Source organism: Trachypithecus francoisi, unplaced genomic scaffold, assembly GCF_009764315.1.
Source record: "Trachypithecus francoisi isolate TF-2019V2 unplaced genomic scaffold, Tfra_2.0 Lachesis_group7, whole genome shotgun sequence".
In the NCBI taxonomy this organism is placed as follows: Eukaryota; Metazoa; Chordata; class Mammalia; order Primates; family Cercopithecidae; genus Trachypithecus; species Trachypithecus francoisi.
The window spans coordinates 35,387,743-35,408,636 of NW_022681472.1; the positions used below are offsets into that span (position 1 = coordinate 35,387,743).

At 44.6% G+C, this 20,894-nt stretch overlaps 1 protein-coding gene and 1 long non-coding RNA gene across 4 annotated transcripts in view; one reads left to right on the forward strand and one right to left on the reverse strand.

Annotated features, from left to right (window-relative positions):
• Positions 1-12,227: 12,227 nt before the first annotated feature.
• On the reverse strand, positions 12,228-16,068 carry HEY1 (hes related family bHLH transcription factor with YRPW motif 1). Of its 3 annotated transcripts, none has more exons than XM_033202623.1 (5): positions 15,780-16,068; positions 15,430-15,505; positions 15,226-15,309; positions 14,869-14,950; positions 12,228-13,988 (listed from the first exon to the last, which is right to left on the reverse strand). In XM_033202623.1, the coding sequence occupies exons 1-5, from the start codon at positions 15,866-15,868 to the stop codon at positions 13,405-13,407; spliced, it is 915 nt and encodes a 304-aa protein (XP_033058514.1). In that variant the 5' UTR covers positions 15,869-16,068; the 3' UTR covers positions 12,228-13,404. The 3 variants fall into 3 exon arrangements, with proteins under 3 accessions (XP_033058514.1, XP_033058513.1, XP_033058515.1); XM_033202622.1 differs by having other exon boundaries at positions 15,214-15,309; XM_033202624.1 differs by lacking the exons at positions 14,869-14,950; positions 15,226-15,309; positions 15,430-15,505; positions 15,780-16,068 and adding an exon at positions 14,425-14,852.
• Positions 16,069-16,329: 261 nt separating this feature from the next.
• LOC117079009 overlaps positions 16,330-20,894 on the forward strand; it is a 33,783-nt gene continuing 29,218 nt past the window's right edge. Inside the window, exon 1 of the long non-coding RNA XR_004435244.1 lies at positions 16,330-16,406. This is a non-coding gene — a long non-coding RNA (uncharacterized LOC117079009). The remainder of the gene's footprint in view (positions 16,407-20,894) is intronic.

Genomic DNA, 20,894 nt, shown 5'->3' on the forward strand with positions numbered 1-20,894 from the left:
CTTAATTAAAGAAGTAAAAGACTTGCACACTGAAAATTAAAATCAATTGATGAGGAAATTAAAGAAGATACAGATAAATGGAAAGACATTGCATGTTCCCATGGATTAGAAGAATTAATTTTTGGCTAAGCATGGTGGCACACACCTGTAATCCCAGCACTTTGGGAGGCCAAGTCCAGGAGTTCGAGACCAACCTGGGCAACATGGTGACTCCCCATCTCTATGAAAAATACAAAAATTAGCCAGGCATGGTGACATGTGTCTGTAGTCCCAGCTACTCAGGAAGCTGAGGTGGGAGGATTGCTTGAGACCAGGAGGTCAAGGCTGCAGTGAGTCAAAATTGTGCCACTGCACTCCAGCCTAGGTGACAGTGTGAGACCCTCTCTCCAAAGAAAAATGAAAAAATAATATTGTTAAAATGTCCTTATTACCCAAAGTGATCTACAGATTCAGTGTAATCTCTATCAAAATCCCAATGGCATTCTTTACAGAAAAAACAATCCTAAAATTCATATGGAACCACCAAAGATTACAAATAGCTAAAACAATCTTGAGCAAGAAGAACAAAGCTGGAGACATCAGATTCCTGATTTCAAAATATATTACAAAGGTACAGTAGTTAAAACAGGATAGTACTAGCAAAAAAAGAAGAAGAAGGAAGAAGAAGAAGAAGAAGAAGAAGAAGAAGCAGCTGCCAGACATATAAACCAATGGAACATATAGAGTCCAGGAATATAGAGTCCAGGAATAAATCCATGCATCTCCAGCCAACTATTCTTCATCATGGCTGCCAAGAACACACAATGGAGAAAGAACAGTCTCTTCAACAAATTATAGTGGGAAAACTGGATATCCACATGCACAAGAATGAAATTGGGCTCTTATTTTACACCATCCACAGAAATAAACTCAAAATGGATCAAAAACTTATATGTGAAACCTGAAATTATAAAGTTCTAGAAAAAACAGGGGACTGGTGTGGGCGATGATTTCTTTTAATATGACACCAAAGTGCAGGCAACAAAAGCAAAAATAGTCAAGTTGGATTGAATCAAACTAAAAAACCTTCTGCTCAGCAAAGGAAACAATCAAAACAATGAAGGAGCCACCTACTAAATGGGAGAAAGTTTTTGTTTTTTGCAAACTATACATCTGACAAGGAGTTAATACTCAAAATACATAAGGAACTCAAGCAACTCTGTAGCAAGAAAACAATCTGGTTTTAAAATGACCAAAGGTCTTGAAAAAACATTTCTCAAAAGAAGACATAAAAATGGCTGACAGGTATATGCACAAAAAGCTCATTATCACCTATCATCAGGGAAATACAAATTAAAACTATAATGCGTTAGCTCCTCACACCTGTTAAGATGGATATTATAAAATATACAAAAAATAACAAATGTTGGTGAAGTTGTGAAGAAAACAGAACCCTTGCACAGTGTTGGTGGGGATGTAAATTAGTACAGCCATTATGGAGAACAATACGGAGGTTCCTCAAAAAATTAAAAATAAAAACTACCATACCATCCAACAATCTCACTACCAGGTATATATCCAAAGGAAATAAAATCAGAATCTCAGAGATGTCTGCAATCCATGTTCACTGCAACATTACTCACAATAGCCAAGATATGGAATCAACCTAAGTGTTCATCAATGGATGAATGGATTATATATATATATATACACATGTATATATATATGTATATATGAATATTATTCAGCCTTTTTTAAAAAAGAAGATTTTGTCATTTGCAACAACATGAATGAATCTGCAGGACATCATGCTAAGTGAAACACACCAAACACAGACAGACAAACACTGCATGATCTCACTTATATGTGGAATCTAAAATAGTCTAACTTACAGAAACAGAGTAGGATAGTGGTTTTCAGGGGTTGAGGAAGTGGGAGAAACGGGGAGATATTGGTCAATGGGTACAAAGTTTCAGTTATGCAGGATGAATAAGTTTTGGAGATCTAATGCACAGCATCATGGCTATAGTTAATAATACTCCAATATATGTTTGAAATTCACTAAGAGGGTAGATTTTAAGTGTTCTCAGCACACACACACACACACACACAGAAAGGTAACCATGTGAGGTAACAGACATGTTTATTAGTTTGATAGTGATAATCATTTCACAATGTATACATACATTAAAAACATCAGGTTATACACCTTATGTATATACAGTTTCTGTTTGTCAGTTATACCCTGATAAAGCTAAAAATAAGACAAAATAAAATTGACATTTAAAATATTTTCTAAAGTTTAAATAGTGGCCAAAAATGCAATTTTTAGGGTTTAATGTTGACATCTAATAAAATGTTAAAGGCATCCAGTGAAAACTAAGTATCATAATGATTTGATAACAGCCATTATTCTTTTTGAAAGTACAAACACAGGTTCCTCTTGAAATGTTACATCATTTTTTTCTCTTTGAATTCCTATTGCCATTTCATGTTCCTACTAAGTCTTATCCTATTAACACATTTTTATGCTTGAAAGTATTTTCTTGATCACAAATTATAGTTCTCTCTGATACAGATTTGTATATAAATTCAATTTTTTAGTTTTTATTTCTTGAGACCATAAGGTTCTAAGTGATTGATGGAAGGAAGGAAGGAAGGAAGGAAAGAAGGAAGGAAGGAAGGAAGGAAGGAAGGAAGGAAGGAAGGAAGGAAGGAAGGAAGGAGGGAGGGAAGGTTCTGGACTGAGTTATTACAACTATTACTATACAGTTAATAAAATAATATTTTGATAACTTTATTATTGGGAGTAAAATGTTATTGAGTGTGCATCTCTTCTTATTAAAGTGAATAGGCTCCCTCTCAAGTAGTTCATGTATAAATAAATAAATATTTCCAATAATCATGTTTAGATGATCCATAATCAAAATTATTAGTAATGTTCTAGTAGCTGACAATTTAGGATGATCTTCATTTTGACAAAGGCAAAGAATTGGAAAGTACCTAATTTTCAAAAATATTTGTTACATAGTCACTAGTCAGTTTCTTTCTCAATTTCTGGGAAATATGCTAAAAAAATGTTTTTACCAAGTCTTATTAAAGGAACTCTTAGTTATACCACTTTCTCTTCTACCTAGAAGACCTAAAGAATGAGTGTTGAGATTAACTGAAAAGAATTGCTTCAGTTTACCTACATAGAAGGAGAAAAAATAATTCATTTAGGCATTCATAATTTTTTTCACTTTAATTTTTATTATAAGTTCTGGAGTACATGTGCAGGATGCACAGGTTTGTTACATAGGTAAACGAGTGCCGTGGTGGTTTGCTGCACCTATCAACCCATCACATAGGTAAGACCTGCATGCATTAGCTATTTTTCCTTATGCTCTTCCTCCCGCAATGCCACACCCAACAGACCCCAGTGTGTGCTGTTCCCCTCTGGCATTCGCATTTCTGACTGAGGCTGTCTTTGCTTTGTTCTTACTGACTCTAGAGAAGAATAGAGTCTTGGACAACATTTTGAAAATAGAAGAGACGAGGTTATTAAATGATCATCGCTATCATTCCCACCACCCCCTCTTCAATATTTCTAAATTTAGAACATTTGAATACCTTGTTTTCTAACCCATGTTTCATCCATAACAAAAATACGTGTAAAACGGGCATAAACAGGAAGCCAGTGGTGAGATTATACTTTCTCAATGATCATTAAGGAAGATTTTCCTGAAACCAAGTTTTAGAATTGTCCCTTTGGCATCCTGTAAGTTTCTGAGTCTGCAGATTTGGGATGGGGGAAGGGTATGGCTTCCCACCACTTTTATAATTAAGGGGAAAGGTTGCCTGGAAGCATAGCAGTGGGGAGGCTGAACTGGCAAGTCAAGAACTGCATACATGTGGTAATTCAACATCTGGAGATTGATGCCTTTAAAACATCTGTATCCGTGTATACATCACCCTTGGAAAGCCTTAGTTAGAAACTCTAGTGAAGCCCATTCACAACATTCAGGGTGGACCAAACTCTGCTTCAAAATCCTGTATCTCAGGGAACTCATCTTCTCCCCAAGAAGTTTGTTTCACTTTCAGGCTACTGTAATCATTAGAAAACATCACAGGAGCCTCTTACCAAGTGAAAAATCAATCAAATGATAAGTTAAATTTGAGTGTTAAATTTTTTTAAAGTGTGGACTTTATATTTGCCATTAAATTCTAGCTTTGCTTCATAAGTGTTGGAAGATTTTGGATGAGTGTCATCATCTTGCATAATCTCAGTTTATTCATCTGTAAACAGAAATGATAACACTGACCTTTCAGAGTAACCATTCTTAAAGATTACAGATAATGTGTGAAAAGCCCCCAGCACAATGCGGGGCGTGATGCAAACACTAAATAAAGAATTATTGTCACTTAACTAATTCCTGAGCCTTCTAACTGTCCCATCATGCAGCTCACATTTCTAATACTGTTCCAGGAAATGGTAAAATGCTTAGTCAAACGCCTCACAGCAGAGCAGATACACTATTCTGCAGTATCCTCCGATAGTCCAGCACAGTAAGCCTTCTCCAAAGGAATGGAGTTTGTAAGGCATGGCTTATTCTTTGTGAACTCTTGTTAGCTGCTAGTTTTCATAACTTTTATTTATTATTTGTTTGTTTGTTTGTTTTTGAGATAGGGTTTTGCTCTGTCACCCAGGCTGGAGTACAGTGGCGTGGTCATAACTCACTGCAGCCTTGAACCCTTGGGCTCAAGGGATCCTCCTGTTTCGGCCTCCCCAGTAACTGGGACTACGGGTGCATGCCACCATATCCAGCTACTAGTTTTTTTGTTTTTTGTTTTTTGTTGTGGGGGTTGGTAGAGACAGGGTCTCACCATGTTGCCCAGGCTAATCTGAAACTCCTGAGCTCAAGCGATCCTGCCACCTTGGCGTCCCAAAGTATTTGGATTACAGGCGTGAGCCATCATGCCTGGGCATCACTTTTTTTTTTAATACATGCTCCAGGTGACCATGTTTATAATTCATCTTAAAACTTTGCCCTGTATTAACATTAAACTCATTGGTTAATAGTATAAAAAATTCATCTTCTCTTTCAAAAATTCATTCTTCCATTCATTCCAAATTCATCCCTTTCATGTTTCACTATTCCCCAAAATTATCAACACGGATATGACAATCCTGTGCACAAGCTTCTTCCATTTGCTTGGGTGTCATTTATTGGACTAAACATGCACTTCTCCACTGAGTGAGGAATAAGAAATAGTGGGACTTTTGAGGGTTGTTTTATTTTTACAATAACTGCTTTCAACCATATTCTGACAAATCTCCCTTTGCTTTCTCTTAATCATGCCTTGGACAGACCAAAGAATTTCCTTGTCATTTTCCACAAACAAAAATTCACTCTATTTAAAAATGTCAATCTCCTTTCTCATTTAAAACTTTCCCCATCCTGTCATCAGCTAAAATGTGGGAGGAGGACTTGGGGGTCGGGGGCAGTGGGAAGGGACATTGTCTACCCTTCAGCTCCTCTTCCTCCTCCTCCAGCACCTTGGAGGGTCTGGGGGGGAATTCATGTTCCAGGCAAGTTCTGAGTCTAGTATTCCTCCACGCCTTCCCTTCCCAACGTTAACTACACTGGCATTGAGGACGGGAGAAGAGAGAAGAGGGAAGGAAACATCTTCCCACATAAGTTGGGGGAGGCTGCCAGGAACCCGCGTTCTCACTTTGGCTCCGTTTTTCACCCGCTGCGGGAGGCCTCTGCTGATGTGATGCTTTCGAAGTGGGTGATGTGCATGGTATTTTAGGGGAGATGTTCAGTTTCATCCTAATTCCCTGCATTTCCAAGAACCACACCCTGCGAAGGGAAGGAGGCAGCTGTTTCCCTTCAGCTCTGACAGCAGCTCAAGCTTCAAATCCACTTTCTATAAATCCTGGAGCCTCATGCAGCCACTACAATCCCTCATAAAACTTTCAACTCACCTACTCCGTACAGGCAGGGGAGAAGCTAGGCCACTCCTCATCATGACCATGATCTCCTTTCTCATCCCTTTCCCCATCTTCTTATGTGAGCTGGGATGAGGTTCAGCTATGGGGGCTATTGTTGAACATGGAAAGGATAGTTTAGGCTCCTATTAAAAAACCCTGTCAGAAATATTGGGTCCCAAGTGGACTCGGTTCCTTAGAATGGGAGGTACTTACCGCTTCTGTGCACTCAGCTTATTACCAGACAACAGAAAAAGCTGTACTCAAAATCCTGTTACAAACCCATGACTGCTTGATGGCCAGAACCACGGTCAGAATTATAGGCCTCGCCCCATCTCAACCCCACAGGTGTCTGCCCTGTGTGAGGATGTGGGTCTCCACCTGAGAACCTCTGGCCTCTGTTTTCATAAGACCCTCTCTTTACATACGGAAACGAACAATTTTCTAGTCGCCCTTCGGCCTCCAACTTACCACAGACTGTATGTTAGTTTCTTTAATTTCTTCATGTTTAGTCTAAACACTTCATCTGTGTTGCTGTCCTATAAACCCTGAGTGGTATGTACTCTGTTGCTGTAATAGAACTTCTGTCTTCTCTCCATTTTTATGAATACAGTTCACTGGGTGCGATGGCTCACGCCTGTAATCCCAGCACTTTGGGAGGCTGAGGCAGGTGGATCACCTGAGGTCAGGAGTTCAAGACTAGCCTGGCCAACATGACAAAACCCTGTCTCTACTAAAAATACAAAAATTAGCTGAGCGTGGTGGCACATGCCTGTAATCCCAGCTACTCAGGAAGCTGGAGCAGGAGAATTGTTTGAATCTGGGAGGCGGAAGTTCCAGTGAGCTGAGATCGTGCCATTGCACTCCAGCCTGGGCAACAGAGCAACTGTCTCAAAAAAATAAAATAAAATAAATAAAACAAAATAAATAAAAATACAGTTGCTGTGCTCCCCCACCCCCATCCCAAAGGTTATACTAAAATAGGGGAAGATCAAAAACACTGAGACACCCTAACTGGAGAGAAGGTGGAAGTGAAGATAAGTTGAAAGCCTGTATCGTCAGAGAGTGGGGGCTTTTGTGGGGAATATAAGAAAGGTGGTTGGATGCAGTGGCTCACGCCTGTAATTCTAGCACTTTGGGAGGCTGAGGCGGGCAGATTGCCTGAGCTCAGGGGTTCAAGACCACTCTGGGCAACACAGTGAAACCTCGTCTCTACTAAAAATACAAAAATTAGCCAGGCGTGGTGGTGGATGCCTGTAGTCCCAGCTACTCAGAAGGCTGAGGCAGAGAATTGCTTGAACCCGGGAGGCAGAGAGCGAGACTCCACCTCCAAAAAAAGAAAAAAAAAGAAAGGTGACCAATATCCCTACATTCCCACTAGGCACACAGTGGGAATAAATAAGTAAATAAATAAATAAATAAATAAGGAAATAGACTTGAAGAATGATGTTTGAGTTTGCTTTTTTTTAAAGCAGAATTTTGGCTGGACGTGGTGGCTCACACCTGTAATCCCAACAATTTAGGAAGCCAAGATGGGAGGATCGCTCGAGTCCAGAAGTTTGAGACTAGCCTGGGCAGCATACCAAAACCCTGTCTCTATCTAAAAATAAAAATAAATAAAATTAAAATAAACAAATAAAAGCAGAATTTTATAATAGTGAAGAGGAAGTACTGAAGTGAAACATAAAATTACCTTCCCTGGGAGTACTGAAGGTGGGGGCTGGAGGATAAAGACCTGCCTGTCTGGATCTCTTTTGCTCTGCTTTTTTTTTTTTTTTTTTTTTTTATGACAGAGTTTCGCTCAGGCTGGAGTGCAATGGTGCAATCTTGGCTTACCACAACATCCGCTTCCCAGGTTCAAGCAATTCTCCAGTCAGCCTCCCGAGTAGCTGGGATTATAGGCGTGTGCTACCACCCTTGGTTAATTTTGTTTTTGTGTTTGTTTGTTTTGTTTTGTTGTTTTACTAGAGATGGATTTCTCCATGTTGGTCAGGCTGGTCTCAAACTCCTGGCCTCAGCTGATCCACCGCCTCTGCCTCCCAAAAGTGCTGGGATTACAGGCATGAGCCACCGTGCCCAGCTGCTCTGCTTCTTAGTGGAGACTAAGGGGGTGGGTAGAATTCATTCACTCATTCAACAAATACTTACTGAGAGCCTCTAATGTGCTAGGCAATTTTAAGTGACAGAACTGTAGAAGTGAACAAACCAGGCAAAAACAGACAATAAACAAATAGTCAATGAAATATTTATTCTGTCAGATAATGCTGGGTACGGTGGAGATAAACAAAATAAGAAAGGCAGGTAGGGAGAGGCGAATGTGGGGATGAGAGAGTGAGAGTGGGATGATTGCTTCAAATAGAGTTGTAAGGAAAGACCTGATGGGAAGGTGACCTTTGAGCAGAGCCCCAAGTAGAGCAGAGATTACAGATAGGTTAGCAGGCCACTGGGGGAAAAGCATTCCAGGCAGAGGGAATGGCCAATGCAAAGGCCTGGAGATGCAAACATGTAGAGCACGTTCCCACAACAGCAGAGAGCAAGTGTGGCTGGAGCAGTGGGGAGGGGTGAGTGGTAGGAAATGAGGTCAAAGAGGATGACCAAAGTCTCAGATATGTCATTCTTTAATTTTATGATTCAATGCTGCTTTATGGAACATTCCTAAGCACCAGATACAAAACCATGCTCGGGGGAGGTATTTTAAAAAAACAAACAAAACTAAAAGTAGCTACAGAAACTGTTTAGGTATCAACTCTATCAGAGGTAACCGCCAGTCTCTTTCTGGCTAAAATATAACGTTTTCAAGTCTCTTCTGCTACATCAAGCCATAGATAACCTACCAACAATCTATGATCAAGAGTTTTCCAATTTACGCATGGTCTTTTAACTTGACAGTAACAAAAAATATCACCATAGGAGTAAATTCAATGGGAAATTTTACAGCCAAATTATAAAGAAGCATAATGTGGCAGGGGGTTAACGCAAAATCCAGAAACTTGTCTGTGTTCCTCAGACCCATTTCTTAGGGACATTTGTTTACCTTGAATTTTGCTGGGATTTACAGGCTGGGGGGAACAGTTCTGTGGCAAGTGCCTGTCAATACCTACAGACAGCTCAAAAAGAAAGGCCTGGGTTTCTTTTTCTTTGGCTTTCTTCTCGCCTCTCCCCACCCCCACCCCAGAGCAGAACACTGAAGGATCTGAGAGAAAAGCCCTGCAGCTCATCAAGATCAAGGCAGGCATTATATTTCAAGTTGAAGTTCAAAACAGCTTGCTTTTTGCTGAGACGTCTTACTTCCTGAAATCAGATGGCGCCTTTTAGTACTTCAGTGTGCTGAGTCACAAGCGAGCTACACACTCACTCTTTTATTTGAGGGTGCCAGGCTGAGAACTCATCTTCCTCCTTGGTAAAGGGAACGCAAGGACCCAGTCGAGAACACCTTTGGAAGAGGTTTCTGTGAAGCAGAAACCTTTCTCCTTGCTTTATTTTACCTTGAGGAAATTGAACAACCCAGAAGTAATTTTTTAAAAATCTCTGTACATAATCTTTGCATGGTATCATCTACAGCTGCCTAATGACTACAGTGTTGATTTTATTTTAGCTTATGTTTACTCATTTATTGTAGTGTATTCAAACATGGATGACAAAGATATTAGAAAATTCTAGCCCTCCAGAGAGTCATTCAGATTAGAGCCCTGGAAACTGAGAAATAGTTGTTGCCCATGGTTCAGTCTTGCTGGAAGACAGGTTTTGGTGAATTAATGACCCACCAATAAAAATTGGACAATTTCACATAAAAAATTCAAATTTGGAGATGCCCTTGGAAACTTGAAAGATCTGCTAACGCTGAACTAAAATTTCTGCATAAGAACAATTGGCGAGACCCTTCAGCCAGACTTAGAGACAGAATGGGTGCTAGGAACATGTGATGTCCTCCCTGGGTCATCACTCACCTGATATCAGTGCATTCCTCCCCAGTAGTGCCTGTCCCTGTCACATGCACCTGGGACCCTCACCCGGTCTAGCCACTTTATTTGACAGATGAGGAAAGTGGGGTTCAGAGAATCATAATGACTTATCCAGTGTCACCCAATTAGATAAAAGTAGGAGCAAAGATTTTGGTCCCCTTTCCAAGATGCTCATTCCTTGGGACTCCAGTTGTAAATGAAATTGGGCCACATTTGAAGCAGTATCTCAGATGATATTAGCTCTGAAGTGATTTTAATTATAAATCATCACTAGGAACTAATGAAGGCATCAAAGCTATGATACTGGTATAGATGGGAAGGACTGGGGAAAAGTATAACTAGGAGATAAAACATTTCCTGAGGGATTTCAAATTTAAGTAATCTATCTTTAAAATATCATGATTTTCGTGAGTCACAGAATAGGGCAATGAAAACCTGGATAAAAATCACATCCTAATTTAACTAGACTGAATAAATTGGAAACAATTATTTCTTGGATTTTTAGAGCCTTTTTTAAATACAAGAATTCTGCCCATCTATCTACTTCATCATATTAATTCACGGTAATACATTAAACGAAAATAAATCAGTAATTATTGAGGCCCTTCAATTCTTTATAACCAATTATTTATTTTCCTTATAAGGTAAACTTATGCATTCTCTGAAAAAAATTTGTTTCCACTGGTAGATGCATTATAAATGTACATATAATACAAAAAACATGCTGGCCCTGATAACCCTGGTGTTATTTTTTCCTTGTTGCATCAATTCCAAATAGAAATGTCAGTTTTCGTACATTAATTTTTCTATACACTATTGGTACATAGTCATACTCCATCCTGCTTCTTAGGAAGCTCACACTCCACCTGCACCATCCTCAGATACTTTTCACCTTGAAAGGGCTTGAGAAGAAACCAGAATATTTCCATGGAAAAGTATGTGATCTGGAAATGACCTGCCAGGCCTCCCGCTAAAAGAAAAAAGTACTAACCAGATATAGCTATCATTGATGAGACAAGTGGAATATGCTACATGTTTTACAGTCCCATAGCTCTTTCAGCATAGCCAGCAAACAAGAGGCTTCACTTCTTACCACATTAGCAGCCATCTAAACCTATGTAACAGTAAGAGATAGTCGAAGTACAATGCTGTTCAGTAATGCCGTAATGTCATTGGAAATTGCAGTTGCTAAAATTAAACTGACACTTGGCAGAAATTAGCATAACACTTTCCATCACAGCCTTGTGACAGAGTGTCTGCGTGGCACAGGCAATGCTGAGAGCAGAGCTGTGCATCACCAGAGGAATCAACGTCTGAGGCCAAGCAGAGAAAGCTTTGAAGGGATTGGAAACCCACAATCACAAAAATGCCACAGTCTCCCATCCCTTCACAGGGACACAGAAGTCGATGCTCAAATTCAAAGTCCAAACTTCTCTTTGCCTTTTGACTGTGTTTTTTCACCAGATGGGAGGAGGAGCTCCATGTTTGGGCAAAGAAAAGGAAGGCTTTATTTTATCATCTGCCAGCATGAGTTTTCTCCTTCTCCTCCCCACCACCCTCAGGATCAAGGCGAACTCCTTAGGAACACTCCTTAATTGGCAGAGGGCTACTTTTAAGGCAATGGGAAGACACTCCTCTCCCCTGGAGCCCAGAATATGCCCTCCATGCTGGCAGTGTTTTGTTCTAACCTAAAGCATATGTCAGCTTCCTCACTACACAGCTCAGGAGTCCAATGCAACTAAAGAGTTAAATTCCTTGGAAATAAGACCAGGGAAGACTCCTGGAGCTGTGCAGGTGCAGAATTACAGCCTGCCACTGCTCATCAGACCACAGATTCCCAAGACCCTGCACAGGGTCTGAGGGATAGCAACATTTGGGTCTTCTTGTTTCGCCATTTAAAAAAATAAAGAAATTTCCATCCTCTCGCATTGAAATGAGCACGCAGTAGGTACTCTGAGTAAATATTTGTCAAATAGTCAACACGGTTTTAAAATATTTCATCCAAGCTCCTTTCCACCCCTGTAAGTCTCAGTCTGATTTCAGCTTTCCTAATCCACAGATGGCCAGTTTAGGGCCAGATCATCTGACGTAAGAGCAAAAGGGCTATGTCCCCTTGTGGGAGGCAGGGCAAAGCTCTGCATTGTAATGAAGTCACCTTATTCAATGGCACGAATTCACACAGTTTAGAAGTCCAAGAATAATGAAACTGGTAAACATACAAACCAATCAGGCAAAATGAAAACCAAGGAAAATTTATCTTTTCTTAGCCAAGAGGGGGAAAGGCCAAGGTATGTAAGACATACACCACAGAATACTTTGTTCTTTCTTTTTTATTTAGTCACGACACATCAGTACAACAGAGGTCAAACCCAGTTCAGTGGAGGTCGTTTAACTACACCTGCTAAAAGAATAAACCTGAAAAATGATATTTTATAGCCCAAATCAAATTAAATAAATCAAAGAGAAGGAGGCAGGAAAGCCCTTTTAAATACCTTGGCAACCACAGTTCCATGCACCAAAAGGAAAACTCACATAAAAATTTCCAGTTAAAAGAAAACATGGCAGTTCCAGGAAAATTAGGTTATGCATTTAACAGGTTCCACTGTACTACTCAATTGACCACTTGCACACCATGATCACTTATCCATGTTACCATTTGTGAATTTGAGATCCGTGTAATTAAAAATTCATTGCATTGCTGGGGCTGGTAAATGCAGGCGTATTCTATTCAATTACCTTCAGTTTCCTTTCCACCAACACTCCAAATGAGACCTAACCTATCAGCGGCTCTCTCCTAACTAAATCAGAACTGCCAGTCCTGGCAGACACCAGCAGCTGGTCAGATGGATTCAGGGCCACGAATAGTTTGTACATTCACCTTTCTGCTATAGGAAGTAGAGAATTTACTAGTCTTCTTTCTTGGATAAAGCTGATCATCTGATTTGTCAACGCTTTGTTCAGAAATATAAAATTCAATATAGTTCCCCTCCCCTCAAAAGAATATTATTTATACAATACCTTAATCTGTCAAAATATTAACAAACAGAATCATGTTAACATTAAGCATAGTGGTTTGGAAAATTAATTCTAAAAACAGACCATAACTATACAAGGAGAAAAACAGACCAAAAATACTAAATGTTAAGATTCCTCAAATTTTGGGGCAAAAACGGAATCATTCTGGTTTACAAAGTAAATTAGGCACAGTACAAACCTATCACAAAGTGTTGGCTTATACTCGCTATTTCAATTTAATGTCTTGAACAAAATTTAACAACTAGTTTTTAAAAACTGCTAATACATGACATGATGAAAAAAACATTAAAAAAGAAAAAAGTAAACCAACAAACCTTTAGTCTTTAAAAAAAATTTATCTGAAAGTGTACCTTTTTCCTTTTTACTTTTACTGACGACTTTAAGGTGATGTTGGCAACAGTCCAGCCCAGCTGGGATTTTAAACTTTCCCCTCCCTCATTCTACATCAGTTCTTTAAAAAGCTCCAATCTCCGTCCCCCAAGGTCTATAGGGCTTGCCAAGGTTTGCAGCCTGCGTGGGTGCTGAAGGGCTCAGTGCATTGGGAGACAGTAAGTGGAAAGAGCCGAAAGAGAAAGGGAAGGCCGACAGGGAGGCCACTGAGGAGAGCAGAGGCGGCGACAGTTTGGAGGCGGAGGTGACCACAGGGAGCACCGGTCCGAGGCTGCCGCTAGGGGGCGCTCGCAAAGCAGGCGCCTCCGGATGTGCCGAGCCCAGCCTGCCCTGGTGGTGCGGTTCCGTGGGTGAGGCCGTAGTGGCCGCGTTGCCGTGGCCGTTCTGGGGCAGTAACAGCGGGTGAGCGATGTGCGGGTGATGTCCAAAGGCGGTCCCCCAGGGAATGTGTCCGAGGCCCGCGTGGGCGCCGCTCGCGGCTTCCCGCTGGGAGGCGTAGTTGTTGAGATGTGAGACCAGTCGAACTCGAAGCGGGTCAGAGGCATCTAGTCCTTCAATGATGCTCAAATAACGGGCAACTTCTGCCAGGCATTCCCGAAATCCCAAACTCCGATAGTCCATAGCAAGGGCGTGCGCATCAAAGTAGCCTAAGGAAAAGAACAAAAGAAAAATCTCAGGGCTTTGCCCGTTTCCCGCATTTCTTCAGTCCCAGCGACAACCCTTCCTGGCAGATACCTGCATCCCTTAAAACACGACAGTCAAGGGTTCTTCCGAAAGTCTAAATATTTTGGAGTCGACCAAAATCTTTGCATTAATCAACATAAGCAGAATGTGTTTGCTAATGCAAGTTCAAAGCCCAATTAGAAGCTGCAGAGCAGAAATTGGAATTATACCCTACCAGCAGATGAAACTATGTTCATTCCTTTAATGTTTTCCCTCAACAACAACAAAAAATACATCAAGGACAGAGAAACCACAGAGCAGTGAAATTCATTAGACACACAGATGTAAGTTATCATCGTGGAGCTTTTAGGCACTTGGACCTCAGTGAAGCATTTTCCTGCTGGAGACAGACACACAGACCTTGGTCTCCTGTTAGGTTTCCTCTACTTAACCGCAATACATTTCTTTCCTCAAGAGGCATGTGGCAGCGCATTTTTTTTTTAAATCCCATATACCAAAATAAGACCACATATTGTTTTTAAATGCTTTTTCTCAAAATAGCAATGGACAAATGTGAGAGCTACCTGATCTGAATCAGGGCTGTCACAACTTTTGAAGACCTCACAAATAATAGGTATTTTCCAAAAGATGCACTAGTTCAATCTGCAGAGAGTTGGGGTGGTGAATTCACTGGAGAAGATTCTATGTGCATTTGAAAATGTACTGACAGGGAACTGCACACACCACACACTGTTCTCTCCCCACCCCCAAAGAAAAATCAGGCAGCTACTGCACCAATCCTGGCCTTCAGTCGCTGCTCACTCTATGCCAACCACTCAGAGCCCCCATTAGGTCTAGATGTACCTTTCCCTCCTGCCGTATGCAGCATTTTCAGGTGATCCACGGTCATCTGCAGGATCTCGGCTTTTTCTAGCTTAGCAGATCCCTAAAGATGAGAATGGCAAAAAGATTGATTTGGCACAAGTTCCTTTGGGGAACAACTTAAAATATGCAAACATATATACAAAGATATATGCTTTGTAAAGCGTAAAGTATGGACTAAAGAAAAATCAGTTGTCTTCACAAAATACACTGGCATCTGTACGAATTCATCTAGGCACAAGCAACACAGATATTTTCCAAGGCGGATGAGATTAATGGAGGAAAGATTCAGAAGGTGCGGATAGCGACGCTGAGAGCTTTACCTACTTGCTCCATTACCTGCTTCTCAAAAGCACTGGGTACCAGCCTTCTCAGCTCAGACAAACTGTTATTGATCCGGTCTCGTCGGCGCTTCTCAATTATCTGCAGAAAGCAAGCAAAACAAAGGAAGGTATTACCATTAAGACTGTAAATTTCAAATCCAAAAACGGTGGTTATTTCCGTTAAATAACAAAAATAAAACGAGATTGTAAAGAGACTCACTCCTCTCCGTCTTTTTCTGGCCAAAATCTGGGAAGACGTAGTTGGGGACATGGAACCTAGAGCTGAACTCAAGTTTCTGAAAAGAGAAAAAGCACAAACAAAAACTGAAATCGCCGTTAAACGAGGAGAGGTGACCTGAGAGGTCGCCCCCCACACCCTCCCGCACTCAGGCTTTTTTGCCACTTGGGCTGGAAGGCGCCCAGGGGTTCCCCGGCCGCGGGCTGCCGCCAGCCCGCGACGCGCGGAGATCAGCGCAGAGCACCGGCGCGCCAAGGGTCCTCGCCCGCTGTCACCGCGGCGGGCCTGCGCTCGCCTCCCGCTCTGGCTCCGCTCCGCCGCCGCCAGCTCACCCATTCTCGTCCGCACTCTCCTTCTCCACCTCGATGGTCTCGTCCAGCTCGCTGTCGGAGGAGCTGTACTCGGGGTGAGCTCGCTTCATGCTGGCTGCCGGGAGGATCCAGGGGAGGGTCGGCGCGGCGGGCAGGGAGGAGTTAACTACAGCGGCACGTCTCCGCGCTCGGCTGCTCGCGTTCAGCACACACTGATCCCGCTCACGCTTTGCCTCTGGTTAAAACTCAACCATCCTTTCCCACGCTGAGCCCCTTCCCAGGGCCCTGGGGAGGGCGGGGGAGCGGGGAAGGCGGGCGAGGGGGCGGAGAGGCGGGGGCGGCAGCTCCAGGGCAACAGCCGTCCCCCGGCCAATCCGGTTTCTTCGCCGCTGACTGGCAGCCGCTCCGGGGAGGGGCGGGAGCGAGGCCGAGGGCGCGAGCGGACCGCGCCCCCGCCCTCCGCGCCCTCCCCTGCCCGGCGGCGGTGCGTCGGCTCCGCGGGGGCTCTGCCCGGCCTGCACTCAGGGGAAGGAGGAGGTGCGGGAGGCCGGGCCGGGACACAAGCCCGCCGGCGGCCGCGGCCCCTCCCCGCCCCGCGCGCCCCGATTGGCCTGGCCGCGCGCCAGGGCCGCGCCTGCAGCGCCTCCGGTGTGCCGCACGCGCCGCGGGCCGTGGGAAAGTGCCGGCGCCGCGGCCGCCAGCCAATCCGGGCGGCCGGCGACGGCGGCGGCCGCGCTGGCGGCGGCGGCGGCGCTGGGCGTCCGCATGAATGGAGAAGAATGGGCAGGCGGGGAGCCGGACCGCGCAAGGGCGCGCCGGCGGGGGCTGGGCGGCCGCGGGCCGGGCCCCCAGTGTGAACCTGTAATCGGAGCCTGGGCGCCGGCCGGCCTCCGAAGCCGCCGCCTAGCGCCACCGTAAATCTCGCCCGCGTGGCCGCCAGTGCCCGGCGGCTGGAGGCGCGCGTTGTTGGCGGGGCTGTGCCGGGTGCACCTGGCCAGGCCGCGCGCCTGCGGCTCAGCGGATCCCGCGGGAAAAGGGGGCGCCGGGCGCGTCCATAGTGGCCACCAGTCCAGGGGCGGTCACATGGAGGAGCAAGCTGTGGGCTCAGGGAACGCTCTTTTTGGATTTCTGGGACCGAGGCCGCACATGCAGCCAGACTCGTTTCCGCAGGGGCTTCCCAGCCGCGAAATGGAATGAATACCCCTGTGCATCTCATTTCCGGGAAGTGGAGCACTTGTTTTCTCGGCTGACTTGGGGGGAAGAAAAAAAGCCAACGGTCCCTGGGGATAATCATTATGCTGGGGTTTTTTTGTTGTCTCTGCCCCCGCCCCCCCAACCCCGGCGTTGGCCGCTAGATCCTCTCAGCGGGCGACGGGGTGGCGGTGCTGGCGTTTGCGTCTGAGGCCGGCCTTGCTGAGGGAATGCACGTCTCTGGCCCCAGACACACACCTCTGGCTTCGGTGGCTTGACGTGGCGTGTACTGGCTGCTACGTGAAGTCCCCCCCGAGTCCACCAAGAAGACAGATTTCTTTAAAATACAGTTGTAAATCTCGAAACTGATTTCTGATTCCAGAAACAGAATGGTTGTTTTAAATTTGAAAATCTGGTCTTCTCTCCCTTACAAACGTGCAGAGCAATTCGCATTCGTCTTAGATCCACTCTGGAGGTTGTAGTCCTGTCTGTGAGGGAAAGCTTAATACCTATCGGTGAGGATAACAAAAGGCTTTTCTCTTTGCAAAATGCTTCCTGGTTTCTAGACTTCCTTATGGATCTCAATGCCATTTTTCTTTCTTTTCTTTTTCTCTTTCTTTCTTTCTTTCTTTCTTTCTCTTTCTTTCTTTTCTTTCTCTCTTTCTTCCTTTTTCTGAGATAAAGTCTCGCTCTGTCTCCCAGTGGTGCGATCTCGGTTCACTGCAACCTCTGCCTCCCGGGTTCAAGCGATTCTCCTGCCTCAGCCTCCCCAGAAGCTGGGATTACGGACGCGCACCACCATGCTCAGCTAATTGTTTTTGGTATTTTTAGTAGAGACGAGGTTTCACCATGTTGGCCAGGCTGGTCTCAAACTCCTGACCACAGGTGATCCACCTGCCTTGGCCTCCCAAAGTACTGGGATTACAGGCGTGAGCTACCGCACCCGGCCTCAGTGCCATCTTAACACACCCTGGCTGCCAAGCACTCTGAGTGGCCGGCCTGGGCCTAATCCATAGTTCCTCTCTGGGCAACCCCACCCCTCCACCCCTCCACACACACTGGAAATACAACCTCCTGGCTCCCACTGAAGCTTATACCACTTCACATCACCTCCAGCCGTCAGCCCTTCCATGCAGCCCTCTGCTTCCCTGTCTAGGCTGGGCCCTTCCATCAGCCATCCTGGGTTTGTTGTTGCTGGCACCCCAGACCTCTGGCTTCCTGAAACTCCACCACATGCTGCCTGTCAGTTGTCAGTCCAAGGTCAATCCCACCACCCGGCTTTCTCTCTGGAAGTGCAAATTTTAAGGCTCCTTCCTGGCCCTCCCAGTCTTCAGTCCAGGGCATCCATCACTGCTCCCTGCCTCTTCCCTCCCAGAACCTGATGGTTCAGGCATAGGAAACCACCCCACCTGCTCTCCTCTGCCTTCCAGAAGTCCCTCTGACCTTCAGTTTATTTCCCCAAAGGGACAGGCCACCCTTCCCCAGAACCAGTGTGTCTACTTCCCCTCTGGCTCTGTAAATTTTCCCTGCCTCTGGCACCTACAGTGAGTCAGCCTTTCCTGCTTTGGCCCATTTCTGCTGCTGTGGAGAGGCATAGACAAGCTGCAGATGTTGAGTGAGGTGAGACCAGGTGGGGTTAGGAATGCTTAACTCTACATTGGCATCCAAGTGAAATATTGCTCACCTGTTCGTGATTACTTTTCTATCAAAAAGGAGGTTCTCTATGGCCAGGCGCAGTGGCTCACACCTGTAATCCTAACGCTTTGAGAGGCCCAGGCAGGAGGATTGCTTGAGTCCAGGAGCTCCAGATCAGCCTGGGCAACATAGCAAGACCCCTATTTCTTAAAAAAAAAGAAAATTAAAAATTAGCCAGGCATGGCATGCACCTGTAGTCCTAACTTCTTAGGGAGCTGAGGTGGGAGTTTTGCATGAGGCCAGGAGTGCCAGACCAGACTGGGCAACACGGCAAGATCCCCATCTCTAGAAAAAATTTAAAAATTAACCAGGCATGGTGGCCAGTGTCCTAGTTACTCTGGAGGCTGAGGCTTGAGCCCAGGAGGTTGAAGCTACAATGAGCTATGATCATGCCCACAGCACTCCAGCCTGGGTAACAAAAGGAGACTCTGTCTCTGAAAAAATTAAAAATGAGGTGGTCCTGCTTCTTAACTTTGATTTTTCATTGCTTCCAATAAATACGTATTCTTCTATGTGCCATGTGCTGTGCTAGAGCCTGAAAATACAAAGGTGACCCAAAAGTCATCCAGCCTGCACTCCTAGAACTCGCATCCTAGGGAGAAGACAGAGAATACACAATAAAATAGTTATGGATGCTCCAATGCTTGGAAGCACTCCTTGGTAAGGAAAAACAAGGGGGTGAGGATTCTTTATGAGGTCTGGGAAGGCCTGTTCTGTGTTTGGAAGGGACTTAAGATCAAGAAGAGGTGAACTAGGTGGTTCAGTAATAACCAGGAAGGAAGGGGTGGAGACCCTTCCCATGAGTGGTAGGATCAGAGGAGAGAGTTACACTGAGGGCACCAGGCCCAATTTTCTCCCATCTGCTATGTAGAAGGGATTTACCCCTGGAGGCTTTGAGCAAAGAACGACTTTTAACGTCTTTGCTACCCTGAATGCAAGGTACATCCTGCAAATTGACCCATTCTGAAGCTTAAATGGGACTGACCAGGCCTGGCCCCTCAGGAAAAGGACCTTTTACCATTTGAGGGTGGGGAAGTGGGCAAGTGTTGCCTTTTATAATTCATCTGTCCTGAAGAATCACCCTTTTTTATTTCACTCAAAGGCCCATTTTCTTGCCTGGTTTGTAGAGTCTGGGTTCAGTTACTTAACTTAGCGTTCTGCAGGCTGCTTTTATCTGCATTCCCTTGCCGAAGAGATACTCCAGATGTCCTGGAAGAGAGAGACACTCCAGATTTAGGAATTCACTCACAAGGCCAGGCCCAGGTGGGGGCCTCCCCAGAGGAAAAGTGGTAGAACCTCCAGGAAGAAACAGCTCATCCTAAAACTCCAGCTGCAGCGTTTCTCTGTGAACGAGGCTTAGGGTGGTCAGCTTGTTGGAAGGGGTGCAAGCAGTAGCTGTGTGTGAGACTGCCCTGGAGGAAACGTCAAATTGTCGATCATTCATGAGAGCTTTGGCCACTGTGGAGGTCCCTACTTGGATACCCTTCATGAGGCCCTGTCTCTGTCCGTTTGCTAGCAGGTGCGGGTGATCTCAATCGAACAGGCATGGGCCATGGTGCTCAGGAGGACCAGAGGCTACACCTGCAGCTCTGAGAAAGAAGGGACTGCCTCTCTCTCTAACCTCTTAGTCTAATTGCTGTATCCATTCCAAGGCAAAGATCTTTGTCAAAACAACTTTAGGTAAAGCCAGCCAGTGGCTAGCTGAAACCTTTAGGGCTTGCTTGCTTATGTACTTGCTTGACAAACTTGTATAAAGCCCCTAGTCTGTGCTGGCCACTGAGCCAGGCCTGGAGCAATCAGGCTGAAAAGCCACAATCTCTATCAAGCTGCTCACAAGTTCTTAGCTACATGACATTTAAGCCTCAATAATCTTATCTGTAAAATGGTGATATTGGCTGGGCACAGTGGCTCACGCCTGTAATCCCAGTACTTTGGGAGGCCGAGGTGGTTGAATCACGAGGTCAGGAGTTCAAGACCAGCCTGACCAATATGGTGAAATTTAGTAGATATTTTTATCTACTAAAAATACAAAAATTAGCTGGGCATGGTGGCGCACACCTGTAATCCCAGCTACTTGGGAGGCTGAGGTAGGGGAGTTGCTTGAACCTGGGAGGGGGAGGTTGCAGTGAGCCAAGATCACACCACTGCACTCCAGCCTGGGCGACAGAGCGAGACTCCATCTCACACACACACACACAAAATGGTGATATCAATAATAGTTACTTTCCAGTGTCACAAATTAAATATGAC